Source organism: Elgaria multicarinata, chromosome 10 (assembly GCF_023053635.1).
Source record: "Elgaria multicarinata webbii isolate HBS135686 ecotype San Diego chromosome 10, rElgMul1.1.pri, whole genome shotgun sequence".
Classification (NCBI taxonomy): Eukaryota; Metazoa; Chordata; class Lepidosauria; order Squamata; family Anguidae; genus Elgaria; species Elgaria multicarinata.
In genome coordinates this window covers 13,340,003-13,353,292 of record NC_086180.1, presented here as the reverse complement: position 1 = coordinate 13,353,292, position 13,290 = coordinate 13,340,003, and the positions used below count along the sequence as shown (strand labels likewise).

Sequence of the window (13,290 nt, the reverse complement as noted above, 5' to 3'; positions counted from 1 at the left end):
GCCCCTTCCCTCTTTTTACCCAGGCTCTGTCTTCTGCCACTCTCACGAAACTCTGATTTCACCCCAAGTCCTCTGTGTAAAGCATCAACCTGCCCCTGTGTCTGGTATATTTAACATCTGAACTCCATTTACTTGTCAGTTATTTGTTTGCTTGTTATTTAAGGATTTTTATGCCACCTTTCCAAACATGTTCCCAAGGTTATTTAAGGATTTATATGCACCTTTCCAAACATTTTCCCAAGGTAGCTGATAATGGGCCTCTTCAGACAGTACACTAAGCCATGGTTCAGTCGCTAACCCTTTTGCTATTTTATTGTTTTACTCTGTACAGCACCATGTACATTGATGGCGCTATATAAATAAATAAATAAATAAATAATAATAATAATTTTGCAGCAAATGGTTAGTGTGTTTAAACCAAGGTTATGTAGCCACCATGGTTAGGAATGGTTCACACAACATGCTAAGCCATAATGCTTAGCTCAAAATGCTTAACCACCTTGGCTTAGTGCATCCTCTGAACAGGGTCAATCAGTATCATCAAACATTTTAAAATCAAATCAGTACCTAAAGTTTTATACTAAAATACCAGCCTAAAACCATTCCTGAACCAGACCAACAGATGAACAAAACAAACATTATCACAGTATTAAAAACAGAAAGCAACCACACCTTAAGATCCAGCCCATCATTCTAACCTAAGCCCGATGGAAATATAAAGGGTTTTAAACTCTGCTTAGGGTGCAATCCTATGCATGTTTAGACAGAAAAAGTCCTACATCTCCCAGCATTCCCTAGCCAGCCATGCTAGGGAATGCTGGGAGCTGTAGGAGGTCTTTTCCTTCCTAAACATGCATAGGATTGCACCCTTAAAAACAAACAGGGAAGGAACCAAACTTGCCTCCCTTGGGAGGGAGTTCCATAGATGTGGGCCACCACTGACAAGCTCCTGTTTCTCGCACCCTTACCTTCATGATCTACAAATGACTTCTGTGGCTGATCTTAAGGCCTGGACAGCTTCGTTGAAGGGAGTCCTTCATTCAACATGGTCTCAAACAATTTAGGGCTTTAAAGCTCAATACCAGCACTTTGTTCCAGAAGTGAAGTAAACCTTGTTGAACCTATTTTCTGTAGGTTTTTTTTTCCAGATCTTTTTAAAAGCTATCTTGCGATGGTGGTGAATTCCGTAAATCCATTGTGTCTTGTGTGAACTAGTACTTTCTTCTGTCTAATAATAATAATAATAATAATAATAATAATAATAATAATAATAATTTAAAAAAAAACACCATTGCCAATTGGTTTCAATGAATAGGCCTAGTTCAGTGTTTTCTTTCTTTGCTGTCTCAATACCATTCATAAATTAATAGACCTCTATTATGTCCCTCCTTCGTCCATCTCCTCCCACAATTATTTATTTATTTAAGACATTTTAAACCTGCTTTTCATTATAAAATAATAATACCAAAGCCATGGACAAGCAGTAGAACACAGTAAAATAATACAACATTGAGCCCCAAAATGCCATGCATGAAGGCAGGTTTGAGGTTCATACCAGTGAGTGTTAAATGTCAGTCTATAAATATCTGTTTAACCCTGCAACCTGTCTTCTTCTTTTTTTACCAATCTCATCAAGTAATCTTTGCTGCACAGCGTGCTGTAGATCCAGGGCTCTACCATCTGGCAGGCTTTAATCTCCCAACGATTTCAGGCTAAAGATGGAGTTTTGCTCACTCAAAATCTTTCTCTCTCTATTTTTATGGCTCCGGTCCCCACAGCATTCCTGGAATCCCTTTATCATTGTTATATTCCGAAGGATCATATATGTGCAGATAAGAAGAGACGAGCATCATGAGACACTTAATTCCTTCCTGCCTAGAAGTTTCCTTGTATTTCCAGTGTTCAATTCATGGTTGCCGTTCCTTATTTGCATGCAGGAAGGTCCAAGTTCAATCCCCAGCTTCTTTGGTGAAGGGATTGTGAAAATCAGGGGCTACTGCCTGACTGAACAAACATCACTGAGTTAGATGTGCCTGGCTCAGCATAAGAGAGCTTCATTTTCTCTTCTTTCTGTTTCTTTGGGCCTGTTTAGAAGAAGACACCTTAAACCATGGCTTTAACCATGGTGGTTAAGCAAGAATGCCAGGTCGTGTTCAGAAGACACCTTAAACCACAGCTTTAACCACGGTGAATAAGGCTTTTCCTTCCTTCCTTCCTTCCTTCCTTCCTTCCTTCCTTCCTTCCTTCCTCTCTCTCTCTTTCATTCTTTGATGTTTTCAGACCTATGCTAGAAGAATTGTGTGTGAGAGAGGCAGACAGACAGATCCTCCTGCTCAAAGAGGACCTTCTCTTACGCATGCCCACCCGTCTCCGACTCAAGTTTCCCTCACTGAGGGTTATTACCTGTATTTTTCAGGCACCCACCTGCTCCTTACCATCCTAATACCGTTTCTGAAGCATAGGGTGAAGCTGGGCCGACAGTCTAGAATCGTTGGGCCTTTGGTCTGTCTTCATATTCAGCAGGTCCCCATGTCAGCTGCTGCAGCCTTGAAAATAAGTCCACAAACTTTCTACCAGCCTGTTCCTTTCTGAAACATTTGTGGTGCATAAGGTGGCCAGGAAGGAAGGGAGCTAGCTAACCTCCTTTCTTCTAACTTCCCAAGGTTTCTCTGCCCGCCATCAATGCTTACTTTTGATTTATGTCCTAGTTGCCATTTTGGGCCAGGACTGGTTTTTCATGATCATGGAGGGGAAATACACCATGGTGGCTTATTTCCCCTCCCTATATGTGCTGTTTTGGGGATTAGCATAATTACCTTTGAAAGCACAGCTTGTTGTGTTGTGCAAACCTGTGGCTAACAAGCCACCCAGAACTTACGCCTGCCATGATCATGCAAACCAGGTCAAAGGCTGTGTGTGTCTGTGTCAGAGTGGGCCTAGCCCCCTTACCTTTTGGGATTACCCCTTTTATTGGCTTCAGGACAGGGAACATGTGGGCCCTCCAGATGTTGGCCTACAATTCTGGTCAGCTCTCACCATTGACTATGACCCTGTTCAGACGACACGCTAAGCCACGATGGTTAAGCATTTTGAGCTAAACATTATGGCTTAGTGTGTCATGTGAACCATTCCTAAACCTTGGTGGCTACACAATCACAGTTTAAATGCGCTCACTAGCATTTGCTGCAAAGGGTTAGCAGCCTAACCACAGCTTAGTGTGTTGTCTGAACAAGCCCTGTGTATCTGGGAAAACTTCTGCAGGACCACGCATTCCCCGCCCCTGTTTTAGAAGGTTATAGGAGAGTTAGCACTTCTGGATTTAGTTCAGGGCCTTCTACTTTTCCACCCTTTAATTTGAGCAGTGGCCCAGATATGCTGTGATCTGTCATGATGCCCATTCTTTCATTTGGCCTCCCTCCATTTACTTTCTCAGTAATCCTTTCTTGTTAGGATTGAGCCACTGCCTCCACTCCAGCCCCAGTATTCTTGAGCCGCACTGGGTGCCAATTATAATCATCATCTTGGTGGATTCTAGGTTTGCTTTCTGAAATGGAGTATACACACACATGCACACCTTTGCTGTGGCTTCCTGCAAACAGCTAGGAAGAAAGAGAGCAGTCAAGTCCATGGATCCTGGTTTATGACAATTGGCATCCAACTATTTTCATTTCATTTCATTTACTGCATTTCTATGCCACCCAATAGCCAAAGCTGTCTGGGCGGTTTACAAAAATTAAAACTCTTAACAATACAAAATTGGTGTTTTTATTTGTGTTGTACCCCGCCTCAATCCAGAGGGAGAGGCGGGTAACAAATAAATATATTATTATTATTATTATTATTATTATTATTATTATTAACGATACAGTATTAGAATAAACACATGCACACACATACATATCTACACAACATCCCATGACCTGAATTAAAAACCTGCCCTGTGCTGCCAAGTGCTTGGCACCAAAAAGGCAACAATATTGGCGCCAGGCAGGACTCTCTGCAGAGTTCATTCCATAATTGGGGGGGGGGCACCACCGAGAAGGCCCTGTTCCGTGTTGCCAGCCTCCTTTGGAGGAGGCACCTGGAGGGAGGAGCTTAGACGATGAGCATAGTGTACAGATAGGTTCACTCTGTCGCGGTGAGCTGTGGTGTTAGACCAGCCTCCTCCAACCTGGGCCCCCCCAGATACGTTGGGGTACAGCTCTCAGCATCCCTAGCCAGCACGTGGTTTGCACTCCCCTCTCCTGATTTCTCCTCCTTACATTGCAGGCCCGTCCAAAGTACTTGAACTGTATTGCGATCAGCTGCTTCTTTCTCGCTGCCAAGACCATTGAGGAAGATGAGGTACGTCTTCTTCTCCTCCTCCCCCCTAAAGCAGGGGTGGGGAACCTCAGGGGGACAAATCAAGCCTTCATGGGGCTCCTCTCTCACCGTCTTAGGGTTCTCAGACAGCTGCACACCCTTCCCTAGGCCCCACGACTTTGCCCCCAACCAACAAGCGTTTGGTAGCTTCCTGGCTTTTGTACCATTTTTTCCCATTCTGAAAGGTTGAAATGCCTCTCCCAAGGCTTTAGCTTAAGAGCTTTGAGTTAAAATGTGGTGGTACTTTTTGGAATTTTGGGCCTCACCCATTTTCCTTTCGGCCCACCATTGAGTGTGGCCTTGGGTGACCCTATGAAAAGGAGGACAGGGCTCCTGTATCTTTAACAGTTGAACAGAAAAGGGGATTTCAGCAGGTGTCAATTTGTAAGCATACAGCACCTGGTGAAATTCCCTCTTCATCACAACTATTAAAGCTGCAGGAGCTCTGTCTTCTTTTGCATCTGGTCGAAAGGGCAGGGCTCCTGTAGCTTTAACTGTTGCGATGAAGAGGGCATTTCACCAGGTGCTGCATGCATACAAAGGACATCTGAAAGTCCCATTTCAATGCAACTGATAAAGATGCAGGAGCCCTGTCCTCCTTTCCATAGGGTCACCCTAGTGTGGCCTCTGAGAGCTTCTCCAAAATTGAATTCAGCGCATGGGCTGAAAGAGGCTCTCCAGCCCTGGCCTAAAGGGTGCCAGAGGAAGGGTGTTGTTAAATTAGACTCCTACCTTACGAAGCTGCAGTAACCCGTTTGAGATCACCACTGCTGGCCGAGGCGGGAGTGAGGACGCGTTTGCTTCTGTTGTTGCATTAATTTGGCACAGTAGGGATGGTGGTGCGTCGTCTCTCCCCTTCCACCTGGTGGTTTTGGAGCCCTGTTTTGGGTTTGTGGGCCAATAGGGTGACCCTATGAAAAGGAGGACTGGGCTCCTGTAACAGTTGTATTGAAAAGGAAATTTCAGCAGGTGTCATTTGTATATATGGGGAACCTGGTGAAATTCCCTCTTCATCACAACAGTTAAAGCTGCAGGTGCCCTGCCCTCTTTTAAATCTGGCCACTCTAGTATTGCTCCTGCAGCTTTAACTGTTGTGATGAAGAGGGGATTTCCCAAGGTTCTCTCTCTATACAAATGATACCTGCTGAAATTCTCTTTTCTATGCAACTGTTGAAGATACAGGAGCCCTGTCCTCCTTTCCATAGGGTCACCCTATGGGCCAACTGGCAAATTGAGACCGAAACTGCCATTTCTTCTGCTCCATCCCTTCCTGGATGGTTGTTGAACGAGAAGGATTTCCTCTTCTTTTGTTCCAACACTTAGTAAGCCCACTCAGTACAACAGACTTAGGACAGAAAGAGCTACTTGGAAAATCTTTTGTTGACGTTTTCAGTTATCCTCGCAATAACTCCTGTTTGCGAGTGGAGGCTGGTAACTTTTCCCAGACCGCTCACTGCGCTTCTCGCCTGAGCAGGGATTTGAACCTGGGTGAATGTACTATACTCCACACCCAGGAAAGCTACATTTTTACCTTCCCCTTGGGACTTGCAGTCCACCACGTAACCACGGCCAGCATGCTGACGCAGAGCAAGCCCAAGTCGTGGAGAGGACGGAGTGTGGGGCTGAAGTTGCTTCATGGCCTGTTCCCCACTTGAAGCAGACTCAGATTAGGGGCATTGACAGAAGCTTATCTTGCAAAATGCCAGCTACAGTGACTGCTACTACTATTAAATTTTTGTTTCACTAAAGCGTTTTTGACTCTTTGGCCAAAAAAGACTCCCAGAACAGCTTACAAAGATCAGCCATAAGACAGTCCCTGCTTTCAGGGTTGCTTTCAATCTGAAGGATGTAAGTACATAAGGAAAAGAGGATGAGGAGGGAAGAGGAAATTAAACGAGCTCATGCACCAGTTCTTTGTGGCAAAGTTCAGCAAGTAATAATTTTGCTGGATCTGAGCAAAGTGGAGGAGCTGCTACTACTTCCTCTTCCTCTGGTGGTCTCAAAGAAGGGCTATTGGTAGCTGGAGGCCCCCCGCTGGAGTTGTATGTAGGCCTAATGAAGGGTGCCAGACCTGCTGCTGTGGCTCCCCCTGGTGGCCACAAACATGGCAGGTGTGAGCTGGAGCTGTCTGGCTCCATCTAGGGTGTCTGGCTCTCCCCCTCTTTCTCTTCCTCCTGCTATTAGTAGTAGTAGCAATAGATACTACTATTATTAATGTGGTGGCATCAATGCTCGTGGCATTTTATACAGTACAGGTCTTGTAGTGGGAGTTGTAGACCAGTGTATTTGGAGGATGCCAGGTAAGGATGTCCGTTGTTTGCAAATGTAGCCTTTTTTGGGTCCAATGGATTCCTGCTGCCCACCCAGCTCGGCTTGCATTTAAGAGCCAACCCACAGGCTTTCCCCAAAAACCAGAACCGTTCCCCCCCCCCCCCCCAATAAATAGAGAGTTGCACAAATTTCAGCTGGAATTTTTGTAATTCATGCAAATTTCGGCCACAGATTGTTTAATTTGTGCAAATTTTGGCCAGAATTCGTGCAACTTTCTGTTTACAAAAGACAAGGAAATCTGCAGAACGAGTTGGGCCAGCTTGCAGGGAAGCCAGCCGAAGTCCAGGGGCTGAGTAGATGACGGTGGTTTCCTCTGACATCCCTAGTGCCAAATGGGCAAAGTCTGCAGTTGAGCATGGGACCCAGCAAGCTATGCAAAGGCTTCACGGAAGAGGGAATTTTTGATGTACGACTACTTGGTAGAAGTAAGAGAGGAGGCATCACCTGGCAGTTGGAGACCGTTCTGAGGAACGGCCAGGATCTCTTCTTGATCATCCCAGAGTGCAGGACATGGAATAATGGGCTCAAGTTACAGGAAGCCAGATTCGGGCTGGACATCAGGAAAAAACTTCCTGACTGTTAGAGCAGTACGACAATGGAACCAGTTACCTAGGGAGGCTGTGGGCTCTCCCACACTAGAGGCATTCAAGAGGCAGCTGGACAGCCATCTGTATGCTTTAAGGTAGATTCCTGCAATGAGCAGAGGGTTGGACTCGATGGCCTTATAGGCCCCTTCCAACTCTACTATTCTTTGATTCTATGAGGATTGCTGGAGTCGTTTGAGGAAACTGGAGGTCTTTGGACAGCAGCGGGTGATTGAACTGGAGGAGTGAAAGATACGGGCACGGATGTAGCAGCCCTCCGTGGCACTGCCCCCCACCCCACCGCCATCCTCTGCTTATACTTTCTGCTACACAGCCTATGCGGCAGGGTCTTGCTATTTACTGTGTTATCTGTACAGCACCATGTACATCGATGGTGCTATATAAATAAATAATAATAAAATAATAATAATCCATAAACATCTGTCTAAACATGCATAGGAATGCAGTCTAAGAATTATTATTATTATTAATGTTTATGATGATGTCATTTTCATTCTTTCATTTATTATATTTCTTTACACCCCAATAGCTCAAAATTTGGGGGCCATTTGCAAAGATTATTATTATTAATAATAATAATAATAATAATAATAATAATAATAATACATTTTAGATTATGTAATTTGGCTACGTTGCAACAATGATCTCGTTTCACGTCACACACTTTGTTCTCTTGCTATCTTGACTGAAGTCCCTGATGGAGGACAAGTCTCAAACCCTGCTGGGTGGATAATACCGGCTATGAGTTGGGTTGTTGCTGGCACCCCCTTTTGCCCCTGGCTCAGAAGAGGGCTCAAGTAGTAAAGAGTAGAGAATTAATGCTATTTTGGGCTGCATTAATAGAAGTATAGCTTCCTAATCACGTGAGGTACTGGTTCCTCTCTATTCGGCCCTGGTTAGGCCTCATCTAGAGTATTGTGTCCAGTTCTGGGCTCCACAATTCAAGAAGGACACAGACAAGCTGCAGCGTGTTCAGAGGAGGGCAACCAGGATGATCAGGGGTCTGGAAACAAAGCCCTATGAAGAGAGACTGAAAGAACTGGGCATGTTTAGCCTGAGAAGAGAAGATTGAGGGGAGACATGATAGCACTCTTCAAAGACTTAAAAGGTAGTCACACAGAGGAGGGCCAGGATCTCTTCTCGATCCTCCCAGAGTGCAGGACACGGAATAATGGACTCAAGTTAAAGGAAGCCAGATTCTAGCTGGATATCAGGAAAAACTTCCTGACTGTTAGAGCAGTACGACAATGGAATCAGTTACCTAGGGAGGTTGTGGGCTCTCCCACACTAGAGGCCTTCAAGAGGCAGCTGGACAACCATCTGTCAGGGATGCTTTAGGGTGGATTCCTGCATTGAGCAGGGGGTTGGACTCGATGGCCTTGTAGGCCCCTTCCAACTCTGCTATTCTATGATTCTAAGTAAAACATCCACCTCGAACACCGAGTTCTGTTGCAATCCTGGAGAGCCAATGCCAAGAAATACCGTGCTAGCCTAGATGGACTACCGGTCTACGTCCGCATAGGATGGGACCGCCTCCTGACCCCGTCGTGCTTTTGAAGTGCCAGTTCAAGGCCATTTTTCATCCCTTATTTGCTTTTCTGCTTCAATTTTTACAGAAGATTCCAGTGCTGAAGGTGTTGGCCAGAGACAGCTTTTGCGGCTGTTCTCCAGCTGAAATTCGCAGAATGGAGAAGATCATTCTCGACAAATTGAACTGGGACCTTCACACCGCCACACCACTGGATTTTCTTCACATTGTAATTATTCCTGCCTTTGCCTGTGATCCTTAGTTGGCGGCTGTGAGGGAGAGAGCAAGATGTATTTTTTGATGGCGGGGAGGGAGGAATTGTGGTGATGGGAGAGAGTGGACCCCATCCAGAGTGCTGAACTTCAAAACTGGGTCAGGGAGTAGCCAGTGCCTTCAGGCCCAACTATTTGACGTATGCTCAGATGTATTATTACCTAACCTGAGCATTTGAGATTGAGTTAATTAAAGCCAAACATGATCTATAACAGCTTCAACAATACTACCTTGCAAATGTAGTAACTGGTATTTAGCACAGAATTCATTAGCCTGAGAATCTCAGCTTTCTTTTTTTCCTTCAAGGAGGATTTCTAGTTCTTAAAAGTTATAGAACTAGATGTCAAAATGTGTGGGCTATGCCTGGTAAAAATGTCAGAAGCCAGGAAAGAAGGAAGGATTTTGATTCTGTGTAGCTTTCTTTGCCCCTTCCCGCAGAAGGAAGTAGGCAGAATTGGCAGAATTTAGACAGGTTGCAGAATCCACTTTTCTGTGCACAGAACGTCTTAAAGGAACGCGTCTGTGAAATGATCTATTTGACATAAAATCAGAAACCCCAAACTCCCTTGTGACTAGGACATGCCTTTGGAACTTAAAATGGCTTTAGACCCCCTTTGGCTATTGCGGCTCACAAGCAAGGAACCCTAAGGATTTGGGTGGGTGGGTATGTGTGTGCTGAAGGGCTAGAAATCTCTAGCAAAAAAACCTGGCAGTGGCTTCCCAAAACAGACTCTCTGGCTAAATTGGTTTAAAGAAGGAACGGGTAACTTGTGGCCCTCCAGATGTTTTGGCTTGCAACTGCCATCAGCCTTTGCCAGCCTAACCAGTGTTATGCATAACCAGTGTTATGCTTTAGGGTGGATTCCTGCATTGAGCAGGGGGTTGGACTCGATGGCCTTGTAGGTCCCTTCCAACTCTGCTATTCTATGATTCTATGATAAGCAATCATGGGAGTTGCAGGCCAAAACATCTGGTTTGGAGGTGGCTTGGAAGTGCTCCCTTTTGAGTGACATGATCCTGTTGTTTCCCCAACCCTCCAATCCAGTTCCATGCGGTCGCCTTGTCAACCAGGCCTCAGCTGCTGACCACCTTACCCAAGGTGAACCCATCCCAGCACGTGGCTCTGCTCACCAAGCAGCTGCTGCACTGCCTGGCCTGCTACCAGCTCCTTCAGTTCAAGGGTTCCATGCTGGCCTTGGCCATCGTCAGCCTGGAAGTGGAGAAACTTATCCCTGATTGGCTCGCCCTCATCATCGAACTGCTCCAGAAGGCACAGGTAGGCCTGGTGTGCCTCATTGGGCAGCCCAAGACCATGGAAGCCAGGTTCAAAGGGAGGAGCTGCTCTTTCATTTGAGGTGCCTGCCCGGGAGTTTGCAGAGACGGGAGCTTTTTTGCTAGGGAGTCCGGGGTGGGGTGGGCGGCAGGATGGGGCCAGGAGCTCCCCAAATGACTAAAATAACCACAAGCAAAGAGGTAGACTAAAAGGATGTTTAATTCGATGAAAACAATGGAGACTGTTCCAACGGGTTTCAGACCACATCCAGGTCCTTCTTCAGGGCAATTTAATATAATGTAACGTGTGTCGTTTGCTCCTCAGACGTCATAGGAGACTGGGTCTAAAATTACCTTGCTGCACAGGATGGGAGTGGGGTGGGGGAACAATCTCTAGGCCTAGCAGTGAGAGAACAGGATTCTTTGTGGGAATAGCTCTTCCCTGCCTCCTTTGATGGAAGTCCCAACGACAACCTAGAACTGCTCAAACTATCCAACTCAACCCTTCGTCTCCTTCAAAGAAGACCCAACCGAGGCTCATCACCTTGGGACAGGTGGTAATCAAGCAATCCGCGCATTGGCGGTCTAGTTCCATGGGATCCTTCAAAGCTGCCTTAGACCATTGGTGGCTGTGGAGGCTGGTGGCTCCAACATCAGCGGTTGCACCTTGGAGAGCTCTTTTAGAGTTCCGACTGAAACCCGGAGCGCCTTCACCACCCCACTGACATCGGAGCCACCAGACTCCGCTTCATCTCGCCCAGCATGTTCGACACCAACTGGCAGACGCGGCTCTCCGGGGTTTCAGACAGTAGTTCTTCCAGCCCTGCCTGGAGATGCTGCGGATTGACCTCCGGGCTGTCTGCGTCCCATGCTGGTGCTCTGCTGTTGAACCGCGGCCCCGCCCTGTTTCGGCAAAGGCAGCTCTGCAGCGGCTCGTTTCCCTGATGCCTGCTTCCTGATGCTCTTCTCTCTGCTTCTCTCCTCGCATCCAGATGGACAGCTCCCAGCTGATCCACTGCCGGGAGCTCGTGGCACAGCACCTTTCCCCTCTGCAGCCTCCCCTGCTGCCCAACTCCGTCTACGTCTACAGCCCCCTCAAGCACAACCTGGTGACCTGCCACGCGGGAGCCTTCCCATTCCGCCCCTCCTCCGTCCCGGGCCCGGATTCCAAGGCCAGGAGCAAACCAGAAGTGCCAACCCAAGGCTCCGTGGGGCTCTACCAGCGCCGGCCGGCGCCCAGCCGGTGCAAACAAGCCACGGCCAAGCGCAAAGTGGAAGAGATGGAGGTGGACGACTTCTACGACGGGATCAAGCGGCTCTATAACGAGGAGAACGCTCCGGAGGGGGCGGCCCCGGAAAGCAAGGCCGCCTCCGCCTGCAGCGCGGACGTCGCGCGGCAAGAAGGGAGCGTCTCCCCTTGCCCTCCGCTGCGGCCCGTTTCCGTCATGTAGTCGGGGGTCTGCACGGCACCTGCGGAGCAGAAGTGGCGACATCGCGCATGCGCGTCACCGGGCAACCCTTGGCCTTTCGGGCCAGCAGATTGAAGGCTGTACCTTACAGGGTTAAGTGGAAGGGAGCTCAGTTATCCTTTTAAAAGAGTCCCTGCCCTCTCCCCGCCTTTACTTGTGCGGCTAATTATAGTTCAGCTATGATTTTTAAATACTTAAAAACCAAAAAAAGTATAAAAAAAACCTCTTAAAAAAAAAAAGACCCCAAAACCAAACAAAAAAAAAGTAGCAAAAAATTGTTTTTTCTAGTGTTGTCCGCTCCACTCTTTCAATCTGTTGTTGTTGTATTGTCACCCCCCCCCCAGTCCATCATATTGGAGAGTTCACACTAAGTGTGCAAAGCCCTTTCCAAATTTCTAGCTTCATCACCTCTTCTTCTTCTGAGTTTCCTTCAGTCGGAGAACTCTCTTTAACCGATCGTTCCTTTTTTTCTTTTTCTTTTTTAGCTTTCTGGACGTCTAGTGCATGACTTCCTGTATTGTTGCACTTTTAATTGAGTAGCGTTCCCTTCATTTCCTTTCTCTGCAAAGAAAACGGGAACTCCCCCCCCCCCTCCTCTTGTTTTCTGTCATTTAGCACTTTGGTGTTTTAAATGTGATATCTAAAACTAGATCTGCATTTAAAATGAGCAAGTTTAAAAAAGAAGAAGAAAAAAACAAAAGGATGCTTGTGACTCTCGCATCCAAAAACAGAACCGTGCCGTTGGACACCTGAAAACGTATTAGAGCAGCCTTCCTCAACCTGGGGCGCTTCAGATGTGTTAGACTACATCTCCCAGAATGCCCCAGCCAGGCTGGGGCATTCTGGGAGTTGTAGTCCAACACATCTGGAGCGCCCCAGGTTAGGAAGGCTGTATTAGAGAGTGTTTGCATTTCGTTTTGGACAGTTAATCTGCAGGGGAAAGAATGAGCATTTTTAATTTTATAGAAAAGTGGAAAGCAATCTTTGTGACTGCCGTTAAGACTGACGAAACCAAATGATAACACTTTTGTTTAATGTGATTTTACACGCACATAAGCTTTAATGAACATATGCATCAAATGCAAGATGTAATTAAACAAAAACTTAGCTGATGGTGACAGTGCTGGTGTGTGTGTGCTAGGGCAGCTTTATAATCCTGAGTTTTCATTTTGTGTACATGCTCGGCACGGATTTCTCCCCCTATTCTCCTTCTGCCCCCTCCCCTCTACTCCTTCAACTTTTACGTTCATGTAACTTTTTAACATGAAGCAGGGGCAAAAAAAAAAGGCCTTTGAAGATCTTGTACTTCACTGTTTAAAGCTCGGCTTCTTAAAATAATCTCTCCTTGATTTTAAAGCTCCCTTCACGACCCTTTGGAAGGTATTGCATTCAGTGGTCATCCTGAGGAAAGCCTTCTGGTAGCAATAAAAACAAAACATGTTGTCCTTTA

General features: G+C 46.4%; 1 protein-coding gene across 2 annotated transcripts in view; it reads left to right on the top strand.

The window, feature by feature from the left end:
- The window catches only part of CCNI (cyclin I), a 69,800-nt gene extending 56,510 nt beyond the window's left edge, over positions 1-13,290 (top strand). For both annotated transcript variants that reach the window (XM_063135293.1, XM_063135294.1), the window contains exons 4-7: positions 4,270-4,344; positions 8,915-9,055; positions 10,145-10,375; positions 11,364-13,290. In XM_063135293.1, the coding sequence (XP_062991363.1) occupies positions 4,270-4,344; positions 8,915-9,055; positions 10,145-10,375; positions 11,364-11,822 (906 nt within the window). In that variant the 3' untranslated portion in view covers positions 11,823-13,290. The remainder of the gene's footprint in view (positions 1-4,269; positions 4,345-8,914; positions 9,056-10,144; positions 10,376-11,363) is intronic.